Source organism: Anas platyrhynchos, chromosome 1, assembly GCF_047663525.1.
Source record: "Anas platyrhynchos isolate ZD024472 breed Pekin duck chromosome 1, IASCAAS_PekinDuck_T2T, whole genome shotgun sequence".
NCBI classification, from domain to species: domain Eukaryota; kingdom Metazoa; phylum Chordata; class Aves; order Anseriformes; family Anatidae; genus Anas; species Anas platyrhynchos.
Genome location: NC_092587.1, coordinates 31,264,062 through 31,276,075, shown reverse-complemented (window position 1 = coordinate 31,276,075; position 12,014 = coordinate 31,264,062). Strand labels below are relative to the sequence as shown.

General features: G+C 44.7%; 1 protein-coding gene across 2 annotated transcripts in view; it reads left to right on the top strand.

Moving 5' to 3' along the window:
* The first annotated feature begins 945 nt into the window (after nucleotides 1-945).
* The window catches only part of YAF2 (YY1 associated factor 2), a 35,125-nt gene continuing 24,056 nt past the window's right edge, over nucleotides 946-12,014 (top strand). For both annotated transcript variants that reach the window (XR_011807146.1, XM_027457095.3), the window contains exons 1-2: nucleotides 946-1,185; nucleotides 1,407-1,532. Coding sequence is in view for 1 of the 2 variants with exons in the window: in XM_027457095.3 (XP_027312896.1) it covers nucleotides 1,160-1,185; nucleotides 1,407-1,532 (152 nt within the window). In the remaining variant the exon portion in view is untranslated. The remainder of the gene's footprint in view (nucleotides 1,186-1,406; nucleotides 1,533-12,014) is intronic.

Here is a 12,014-nt window from a genome sequence, read left to right as displayed (position 1 = left end):
AAGTAATAGATCATTCCTTGCTTCCATAAGAAGATGTCAAAGGCTTTACCCACATTTTTCTTTTCTTCATCATATCCCAATATTTCTAGCTGAAATTCTTTGACAAGTTGGCTTTCAGAAACGGAAAGTTTATCCGTTGTTCACTTGCTGAATTTTCAGGAATGTCAACGTCTTCAGTTACGCTCATCCACACACTCGGGTGAAGCTCCCCTTGGGCATATTTTGCTCTCCAAATCCCGTCCTTTTTGGACAAAGGCAACGCAGCAAAGACGGTTTTGCCCAGCCCGATGCTGACCACCACCACCTCATTGTCTGCTCGCTCCCTGCCGTCTACCTGTCCCCAAGCGCTGGCTGCTGTGCCGCGCTCAGGACGTGCGCTCTTTGTTCTGTTTGCACAGCATCCTGCAAAATGGCATCCTAGCCTGTGACTGGGGCTGCCGTGCAGGGAGACAACGCAGGTACCAGCCGCCTGGTGCCATGCCGCCAGGGATGAGACGAGCCCCGAGCCGGAGCGCTGCCCGTGGGCGCTGCCCGACACCCGCACCCCTCTGCCGGCCGCGGCTCCTCAGGAGGAGGCTGGGGACACGCTGCCCCCCGCCAGGCGCTGGGTGTCCCCAGGCGCTGCCCGCAGCCCCCGGGCACGGCTCGGGGCCCCCCAGGCGCTCCCAGCGGCAGCCCCCAGCCCCCTGCCAGGGGCTGAGCGGGCAGGCCCGCACCCCGCACCCTCGCCCTCTCCACGGAGGGCTCAGGCTCGGCCTCGGGGCACAATGGCCGCGGCTCCGCGCTCCTCCCTCCCTCCCTCCCTTCCCCTTCCCCTTCTCCTCCTTCCCCCTCCGGGCCCGTCCCCGCAGCGCCCCGAGCCTGCCCCGCAGCCGGCAGCGGCGGAGCGGGGCCCGCCGGGCTCGGCGGCCTGCGGGCGGCCGCTGGTTGGCGGCGGGGGGACACGTGAGGGAGGGAGGGAGGTGAGGGAGGGAGGAGGAGGGGGCAGCGCGGCGGCGGCGGCGGCAGGAGTTTCCCCGACAGCTGGGGGTTGCGGCGCCGGCTCCTCCTCCCCGGGTCCCCGTTCGAGGCTGCGAGCCCCCCGCCCGCGCTGCTCCGTGTTGACAAATACACAAAGGGCCGCGCCGGGGCCGGGCTGGGCAGCGCGTCTGGAGCCGGCATGGGAGACAAGAAGAGCCCGACCAGGTAGGGTAGGGGTAGGGAGAAGGGTAGGGGCACTGCCTTCCTCCGCCTCCTCCTCCTCCTCTTCCTCCTCCTCCTCCCCCTCCTCCTCCTCGCCGGGGCCCGGCGGCGATGGCGCCCGGGGAGGGCTGGGGGGGAGCAGGGGGGCGGCGGCGTGAGGGCGGCCAGCCCGGGGCCCCCCCCGGCCGCCTGCCCCCCGCTGCCCGCCCGTGTCCCCCCCGCAGGCCGAAGCGGCAGCCGAAACCCTCCTCGGACGAGGGCTACTGGGACTGCAGCGTCTGCACCTTCCGCAACAGCGCCGAGGCCTTCAAGTGCATGATGTGCGACGTGAGGAAGGGCACCTCCACACGGTGAGTGCCGGGGGAAGGCCCCGCCGGGGGCAGCGGGGGGCTGGGATCCCGGAGTGGGGGTGGGGGGGGATGAGGACGCCGGGATGGGGGTCCCCAGCCGGCCCCGCAGCCCCCCCAGCTCCCTGCCTGCCTCTGCGGGCACCGCAGGGCGAGCCCCGGGCGAGGCTGACCCCGCAGAGGCCGTGCCCCGGCCGGAGACGAGCAGCCCCCCCCGCAGCCCTCCCCGCAGCCTGGCCGCCGAGATGCTCGCCCTCAGCCCTTGGCTCCTTTTTCCGTGAGTTTAACTTCTCCTCACCAATACCTTCCCCCCCCCTCCTTCCCTCCCCTCCTCTCCTCTCTCTATTTTATTGTTTGAACTCGCTCTCCGTCGCAGAGCCGTGCTGCCCCAGAGCATCCGCAGGGGCAGGCGATCGCTGTCCTCCTGTCCTCCCACCGGGGAGGCATCGGCTGCCTGGCACCCTGTGGAAGCGGCACCCTGCGAGGCAGTGACGTCCCAGGAGAACCTTTTCTCCGGGAACCCGTCAGAAAGCTTGCGGTGAATTACCTGGCTCCTGCATCCCTCTGATGTGTTGTTCCCTGTTACGGCCTAAACATGCACGCCTGGGGAACGGAGGCTTTCATAAAACCAACAGGACTGCACTTGTAGCCGTAGCGTGCTAAGCAGAGAGAATATTATTCACGAATCCTTTGTTACCATTATCATACCTATTAGCTAACCCCGTCAGCGAGGGAAGTTTAAGTGGCAATAAAAGTTGCAATCCTATCATAAGCAGCAATTACATTCCAGATACCATTCAAAGCAGTACTGAATGCGACTTGCTGCAAACGTTACGTGTTTGCAATGTTACGTGTTGGAAATCCTAAGTGCAAGGCTGGGTCAGATTACTTGACAGAAAAGGTTCGTGAAGTTGATTTCCTGGACTTCTGCAAACTCGAATGAATATTGGAAGTCCTTCCCCTAACTTCAGGTTTTAATATTGCTATTTTTAAATAAAGAAATCGGTGAGGTGAACGTGCTGAGAGAAATTGCATCTGTCACGTATAGCGTGGCTTCCTGTGACAAGAATGGTGTTGTGCTCGTGTCACAGATAAATGTGTTCAGAGTGGTAATATTCAGCGAAATAATATTGCTGAGAGAATGAACGCAAGCTCTTTGAAACAGCACAAATGAACGTTACAGCCTTCCTTAGCCTCTAGACAGCTTGATAGGTGAAGTCAATTTAAAATGATGTTTTGTTGCACTGGAAACTCTGTTGGATAAAAGCACTGAAACTAAACAAAAAAAAGTGTGTAAAAAATAATACTGGTTTCTAAGGACTGCTTAGCACTGAGTGAGTTTGTTTGTTTGTTTTCCTCCCTTGAATATTTCACAGTTTTTGACTGTTTTAAGAGCTTTTTTTTTTTTTTTCCCCCATTTACCACTTGCTCCCCCATAGTATTCTGCTACCTAGAGTTTTAGTTGAGAAACAAAAATCAGTGTATCTACTTAAACTCTGAAACAATGTATAGCTGACTAGGTTTATGGATTTCTTTCCCGTACAGTTTAAATGGGTCGCACTTACACATGCATGTGAAGCCCAGGGTTTATACATGGCGTGAGATAAATACGGGTTGGGCTTTCAGACCAGGCAATTTTAGGCCACGATTCTGAAATTAGATTTGAGCTAGTAAGTAGACCTTTGTGTCTATGGAGAGAGTCATTAGGGTGCCAAAGAGACACAAAAGGCCATTTGGGTGGATTTTTTTTTTTTTTTTAAAGGAGCTGAAGTACAAGACACCAAAGCAGAGCCTTGTTAAAACATTTGCTCATGCCACCTATGCAACAAAATGTTTTTCACAGTGTTGTTCAGAATAACAGTGCTATGGAGTTTGGGTGATGCTGTTAATGCTTTTTTTTTTTTTTCAGTCTTCCATTTTGAATCGTAATATCTATACATATTAAGCTGATGCTTTAGCACAATTATTAGTGTGCTGAGTTCTTTTTCTTTTAGTTAATGACACTTAGGTGTACAAGACATTGTAAATCAGTGGTTTTCAGTTCAGAGAAATCTGTTTCTTTGTGATAGACTGTTTAAGGTCTGCGTCTGAGTGTTAAAACTCACTAAATATAAACAGATTTGTAGATGGAAAAACAGGCAATCACAGTGAAGTGTAATGTTTTTGAAGACCACTGGAAATTAGGTTGACTGAAACAGTTGTATTTTGTATATTAATCGTGTACAAATAACTTTACAGAAACATTTTTAGGTAAGGTGTGAGTGTGTTTTCACTCTTGAATAATTTCTTGTCTCCAAAAGAATTAGTTATTATGCTAAGGGCTAGATATGGATTACGATCTTTAAAACTGGCGGTACTGTTAAGATTAGTGGAAATAATTCTTATGACTTCTTGATCATATTTTAATATACTCTTAAACTGCGTGTTTGGAACAGATTTTGTCACGGACTTAACTTAGCTTTTTCTTTGGAAGTGTCACCTTGAATGGTTAAATCTGGGCGTGCTTGGATAGGGGACTCCTGATGGATAGGGACATCCTGGATGCTGCAGGAAGCGGTGTAACTGGCTCCCAAGGTGGCACTCTTTTCTTTGGGTTAGGACCAAACCAGTGCCCCAGTGTGGTGCCAGTTAGATGTGCTATGAGTCAGACGTGAAACCGAGATCCTGTCTGCCAGCTGGAAATCCCTGTACCTTCTCCTGTAGAGCTGTTGCCAGACTTTAACTTGGTAATGTCACCAAGGATCTAAATTCTGCCTGTAGACATGGCTTTCTTATTTACTTTCTAACCTAAAATTGTTCTGTATTGTTGCTTGGGTACTGATAAATTACTAGGTTCCTCTTGATAGGAGACTGTGCTGAATATAGTAATTTTCTATACATGACCTTTAAAACATTTTGAAGTCTTTCTAGATGAAAGATGTTGTACAAATGTAAGGAACCTAGGGCTGTAATAATCATTCCTTACTTGGACAAATCTCCTGCTGAAGTTCATTAGATGTATGAGTAAGGAGAGCTGCATAGAACCTTAACGTCCTGCGTTATAGAGGGCTCTGGTAACAAACTCTATATTTAGGTTGCCTAATAGTTTCCATTATAAAGAATTTGTATGACCTCTTTGAGAAGCCCTATTGTTTGCAAAAGCCATTGAAGTTTGGCAAGAGAAAGAGTCCTTAGGCTAAATAAGTGTTTTGATTTCTTTGCCCCATGAAATTGTTTAAGTTTTCCCAAGATGTAAACATTTGAAAATCATCATTTCCCCTCTGTCACTCGCGTTGTGCAGAAGAGTAATTGCTAGAACACCGAGAAAGTCCAGACCCCTGTAAAAGCAACAGTGGCAATGATATTACGCTGAAAACCTGGAAATGAGTTATTTGGCTCCTGAAGGGGTTACAGTGTGACTGCCGAATTTGGCCCAGCCCTTGTAGTTACTGCTTTCCCAAGAGAAAGTTGCCTCAGCAACTTCACCATTTGGTTTGTTTCTTTGCTTCTGGCTCTTCATGGCACACTCTGAACCAGGAGTATACCAAGACAGGTGGAACTTTGTGAGTTGGGCTGGATCCTTGGACAGACCTTACTGCAGCGTTTGCCCCCAGTTTGTCTGTTCCTCAGTAAGGCTTTTTGTTTGTTTGTTTTTTCTTGCCAGTTAACATGGTTAAGCATTGTAGTTTGGGCATGTTGCAAAGCTGAAGGTGCAGAGTTCCAGTCTTGATGGGAAGAAGCACAGAAGGGGACTGACATTCTCTCTAAGGGGGTGTACGTTACTGCAGAGATGTCTTCTTCACATCTCGGCACCTTCTTCCTCATATCATCTTAATGCTCGTGTTACTCAGTGACAGCATCCGGATCTCAAATTACCTGTCACTTTGCTTTTCTTAATTTGGTTCTTATGCGTGTGTCCTGTGGTTTGGTCTCTGCTTGCGTGATCCTATTCTCTTTTTCTATGCTATGACAAGCTGCTTGTCCATTCAGCGGAAAGGACGGGCATCCAGGGGAGTATAATGAGGGAGGAACTGCAAATCTGGCTTTTTAAACTTTGCAATGCTTGCTGTGAAGAAAAAGAGGGGAGTAGGGTACACGATCAGTTTTAGGGCTTGATAGGATTCTGTGATTTTTCAATTCAGAAAAAAGGGAGGACTTCCAGGGTATTTTTTCACTGATATACTCCCTATGCTACTAATAGGAGAAGGCTTGTTGTGCAAACTACTTAATGCTTCTTATTCTCATATTTCATTTTATTCTTAGAACTGTTTTTTTTGCTTTCTGTGAAATCAGTAAAAACTTAACTATGACTCTATAAAAGCTATGAGGCTAGCGTATGCTGTTCAAACCCCAACTGTTTTTCTTTTGGCAGGGAGAATAAAGAGGGAGAATAAGGAGATAAAATGGGTACAAGTGACTTCTCTCAAGTTTATTATTTTTTATTTTTTTTTAGGTATTCCTCTCTGACACATATCTTGGTCCAGCTGCTGCGTGCAATATCACGTACATAAAATAGCCCCTGAAATTTGTAGGCCAGAGTGAGAAGGTCATCTCAGGTCAAGGTGAATTTCTGTGGAATTGGGATGCCCATGTTTAACCTCTTGTACAGCTGAAATAGAGACACGCATAACCAGCTGAACAGGGCATGGCTTCCACGACCCGGGCTCTATTGATCTCCATTATTGAATCGTTTTCTCTCAGCCTAAGATACAAAAAGGCAACTTTAAATCATACCAGACAAAAGAGTTAATTTGAGATATAAGCAACCAGGACGCCATCTTTGTGTGTTTTCTTGAGATTTGGGATGTGCTCCTTGCTTGTGCCTTGGAGTGTGGCCGTTCGATACGTGCATGTATTGTATGTGTCTGACAATCTCCTAAATATGAGATACAGGTCTCTACTTGAAGCTGTCATGAGTTTGTTTTGTGCTTTGAGAAGCATAAATAAAGTGCTTAATTTTTTAACTTGGATATCAAGGTCATTTTTCTTCAGAAAATATGTGCAATTTGTTTAGTCATGTACCATCTGGATGTTTATAAGCACAAATCAGTTACATTTAACCAAATCTGGTATTTGTATTTCTGTCGAAATGCTGTGCTGCTGAGGACAGAGTTGGTGCTTATCTGGTATATCTGGTTTAACATGTCTGTTTTACAACAGCTTGCTGAGGACTCTCTTCTGCCTTCCAGTACGCAGCTTCTGGGTGTACACGCATGCGCGTGTCGGGAAGGTTGTGAAGGAGAAAAAGAGGAAGAACCGCCTGTCATGCTGATTTTACAAATACATGCCTGAATTGAGCTTAAAGTGAAGAGCTGTTCATTACTTGGGTAGCTTGGAGGAGGAAATATTTGCAGGAATGAAGAGAGTGGAAAAGTCATATGTAATCCATACTTTGCCAAGCTCTGTATTATGAGTTTTGTGCTTTAGTTTAAATATGAAATTTTGAGGAAGAGCATGAATAAATTGTGTTTATTTTGTAGGTAGCCATCAGATAATCTAGTCATTCTGGACTTCAGTGCTTATTTTTAAAAAGATTTTTTTACTAGGAACCTTTGGAATCATTAAGGAACTTATTTAGATATTATTTTACCTGAGAAGTGTAGTGAAATTTCAGCATTTTGGACATCATTGTTTCATATGGAGAAACAAAACACCGCTGAAGTAATTTTTATTAGTTGTGGTGGCTCTTGTTGAAGCAGTTGATAGGCATGGCTTGTTGGAGGAATACAGAACATAATGGGCAGCCAGTCAAAATGAGCAGCCACAGTTTTGAAAGACTGCATAAGCTTTTTATTTTTTAATACCAATCCTATTAATCTTTGTAGATATGAACCTGATAAATACTTTAATCAATTACTCGAAACAGCTTGTGAAAAATGTGTTTTTGCTTTTAATCATGAGTTTGGTATTTTTAGGTGTCTCTTCTTCCCTTTTCTTTTTTTTCTATAACTGTTACTTGGTGTCTATTATATTTTATTTTTTTCACTTGTCTATTTTTAATACATTCTCCTCAGAATGAAACAAACAGTATTTCACTTGATATTAGGCTAAGATCCAGTAGGGTCTGTTTTATGTAACTTTGACAGTTGATTTAAACCTTGGTTCGTTGTTTCTTTTTGTATCATATTGAATATAATAGTCCTATCAGCAGTCACCTTTGGTCAGAAATTTAGGTAACTGTCATTGTGACTTGGCCTTCTATGGCCTTACGTAATTAAAGAAAGAAATATGTAGTAGAAGAAAACCTATGCTTTTATATCAACTTTCTCTCTTTCCCTCCTACGATAGCTAATGGTGTTGGAACTGTTGAACAGGAAGAAAAATGTCTTGGATGTGTCCAAGATCTCGGCCCTCACAATGCAGTTAGCAGATGTGCCCTCTGGAAAACCGTCGCTGTTAATGGGCACTGCAGGGTCACAGCTACGAATGGCTTGCTCAGCTGAACTGTACCAAGGCCAAGAAAAATAGATCAGCACTTGTCTTCCACACGTACTAAAGTAATACAAGCTTTGAATAGATTTGGGTTCACTGTAGGAATGGTTCTAAGAAGGCTAGCATGGCTCTCAGTGATCATTTTGATTCTCCCATGTTGCTTTAGGAATGCTGGATGGATAAAGTCTTGCTGTGAGCTAGACCTTCTCCTTGTATTGAAAGAGGATCAGGAGACTTGGGCAATGTCTAACATTATCTATGTCCTAACAAGTCTCTGGTGAAGGAGACTAACCTGCAGCTTGTTTCTGGTACTTTTATCCTTGATGTTTTTCCAGATACCTAACCTCTCTGCTCAGTAAGATAAGTTGATTTGTACTCCCCCTACTCCCAATCAAATTTCCAGTGTATTTGTGGTTCTTTGGTTATTTGGGTTATGGTCTCCATGTTCACTCACTTGTTCTTGCTAAGTCTATCTCAGAAAAACAAGAATGCAGCAACCCTTTCAGATATGCAATGTTTTGTTTTGTTTTGTTTTTTTTTCAGTTTATATCGTGGTTCTTTATTCTTGACTCTTCAGTTTGCACGCCTGTTTCTTACTGTGGAAGCCTAGATTGAGGACATGCCTTCAGCTGAGTAATTCCTAGTATAATGCTTAGTTGGTTATTCCTTTCCACGTTCCTGGTAAATGATGGTGTCTGATGTTGATGCTTCCCTGAACAAGGATTTTCCTTTTGTTCAACAGTATCACGGTGTTGGCTTCTCTGTGCCCTGTGATCTCAATCCACTACAGTCTCCTGTCCTTTCATGTCACATTGTTACTCAGGCAATTTTGTATTTTTATGCAGTTTGGGGCTTTATGCTGTCTTTCCTGTGATTTCGTTATTGTGATTTTTGAGCATCACTCAGGATGATCTTGGCAGTTAGTTCTTAGCACCTTTCAGCTTGGTGCTGTTCTCTTGTTCTGTTCCTTATTCCAAATCACGATGAAGTACATTAAATAGTTCAGCTGTAGAGCGTCGCTGTAAATGCTATCCTACATCTCCATTTGGTGGTTGAGAGCAATTAAAAACAAACAAATTTGATTTTGAACTTCATTCTGGACAACTTCATCCCCATCATAATCTAGCTTGAGTGAAAGAATGTATTGTTGATGGTGCTGCAAGTCAAGGCTCGGGTTTGTGTACTGCTTTCCTCCTAGTCACTAGGACAATTAGTCCCTTAGAAAATCTTGAGTGTTTCAAGCCAACTGGCTTTAGCCTTCATATCCTCCTGGCTGTTAAATAATTTTCTTCTAGTATCGTTATGAAATTTGAGTTAGGCTGAGTCATTTGTTATTTCCTGCATTTTTATTTGCCGATCTTGTGACTTCTCTTTTCCTTTTTTGGTTCAATTTGTTTCCAAGAGTGCATTTCATTAAATGCTGTTGACTGCCACAGACAGCATTCAGTAGTCCGGTCTGTTTCTCATTTGAATTTGTACTCCTAACCCCTTGTTTAATTTGGTTATATGGAATTAAACTTTCATGTGGAGACTGAAGCAAAGAAGCCTTTATGCCTTCTGGTATTTGCTTGCTTGCTTTGTTTGATGATGGATATACGTCTTCCTTTCTATTTCCATGATGAAGTACTTTTCTTTTGGGCATGAGTGGTATGTGCTTTGATACGTTCAGCTTTTTTTTAAACTTTTTTTTTTGTTAGTGGAAATGTCATCTTTGTTTTTAGGGCCATCAGTGGTATTCTTGCTTACTGTGTCTTTTCTGGAGAAATTAATCAGCTGTCACGGCCTGCAATGTAGTGGCATTTGAATAAAAACCTACAATAAGACTAAAGACTAAATCCCTTAAAAGCAAAGTCTTGCTGGTAAGAAGGAAGGTCTCGTATCACTTAGTGATCAGAAGTTGCGTTTTCTGCCCCATGACTTTTTGTAACAGTTTATCCTTTACTGTTATGACTGCCCACTGTGCCTGGACCTGTTTAATAAAGCTTGGTTCAAGTATCTGTCCTTCTCATCTTGAAAGTCGGGTTAGGATGGTATGCTCTGCAGAAATTTTTCACGTGGCATCAAATGACGTATTCTCTTCTTGGCTGGTACAGCTGGCTACAAAATCCTTAAAATATAGGCTAGTGGGACCAAATATTAAGTGTTCATTGTGTCTGCTTTCCTACAGTAGCTTATCCTGGTTTAAGCAGGACAGAGAGATCCTGAGGATCGTCTGTTCTCTCTGAAGTGCATTCCGCTGGTATGTGGTACGTTGATGTAGAGCAGGCTTCAACTTGGAGAGTTGAGCTGCAGAATGTTGTCGGTAGGATTTTGTCTGCCAAACTTCCCATCAGAAGTCAAGTTGAAGACTACAAGATATGACCTTGAGGTCTGCTACAAGTTGTTTCATGTTTTCTTAGGAGCTAAGAGGAAAAAAAAAAAAAAGGAAAAAAAGAATAATTGCAAGTTTTCCCATTCTAACTTACTGAAAGTCCGTCGAGGACTCATCTTTAAGCTTTTCCATAATGCTTGAATATGCTGGGTCTGAGCTGCACAGTTCAAATGACAGTGCTCGATAGGAGAAAAAAAATATATCAGCGGGGGCTTTAAAGTTTATTTTAAAAATAGAGTTCCTGACTCTAAAAGCTGGGAAAAGGTTGGTTTGACACATTCAGAGAAAGGAAAGTTGCTTTGTACAAATATCATTGAATTCTGTGATTGGTGTCATGAGCTAGTTCTGTAATTCGATGAGAAGGGAAAAGGAGAAGGTGGAATCTGATGATGATGGCATGTTTTTCTATTACTGTTCATCTTTCCTGAAGAACATTAAGACTTTTTAAGGTTTTAGGGGGAGTGTGTAGTCTCTTTGCCTCCTTAAGACGGGCATCTTCGTGGGGGTGGCTCTGTCTAGAAGTGGAGGAGGCATGCTACAGCCTTCTGGGGAGACCATGCACAACCACTGTGCAGAACAAGTAGGATGGGTCCCAAACTAGCTCCTTCCTGTCTGGTCACAAAATTACTTGTGCCAAATATCGACCCTGTTTTGTGCAACAATAACTGTGCTTCTGCAGCATGAACCTCATGTTTTGCGTGCCTTTTTTTGCCTAGGTGTAAGAAGCATCACAGTTTCTGCAGGAAGGGGGCAGAGGAGCAGCCTGGAGGATCCAGTCCTTCGTGGGACTGGAAGTTGGGAGAGGTCACTTCCCCATAAATCCCAAGGATCTAGGGGTCTGAAAAGACTGTGCCCACTGCCTTCTGTGCAGACTCCCAAATATCGCCTCCTCAGGGGATGTTGTTAAGGAAATTGAGCTTCCTGACCCCTGCTCACATATAGCACATTGTCAACTGGGAAGCACAGATTGGTTGGTGCCCATATGCTTCTCAAACAGGATATTTTCAGTACAGCTATCGCTTGTGCTGAGCATCAGTGAGCCACAGTTTGTGGCATATGGAGAAGAATTTCTAATAACAGCATGCGAGAGGCTGGAGCTTTAAAACTGGTTGTTGGAAAATAACATTTGATGGCTGCTTTAAAAAGTATCCGTGAAGATGAATTTGGGCCTTCTAAAGGTCCCGATACAAATATTTCTTCTTAGGGCAGACAGTTGTGCAGTGTACCCGTAGTCTTCGGGAGGCTTGCTGGCCTCATCTGTTAAATGTCATCTGGAAAATAGGGCATTCCCTTTAAGGGAATGATTAAATAGGGACACTGCCTCAAGGGGTAGTTTTCTGCACATTTATACAGTGACTGATAAAACCATATGGGTCTTGTAAGTCTATTCTAATTGAATCAGCTTTTATTGAAAGACAGAATTGCTAGAAATGCACCGAATGGATGAATTCCAAGTAAATGATTCACAGTGTAAAACAGCTAGGAATTTAAAAGCCCTGGAAATCAGAGCTGGCTGAAAGTTAGGATTCAAATATATATAGTGTGTGCCGAAATGGCATTGTTGCTCCGCACTATGCAGATGGATGCACGTTACGTGCTCCCATACAGACCGCGAGCTCCATTGTTTGCACTGTCATAATTATTCAGCTGTCTTCCTTTGCAGAGGGAGCTTAACGTACTGCTAACACTCCAGAATATGACAG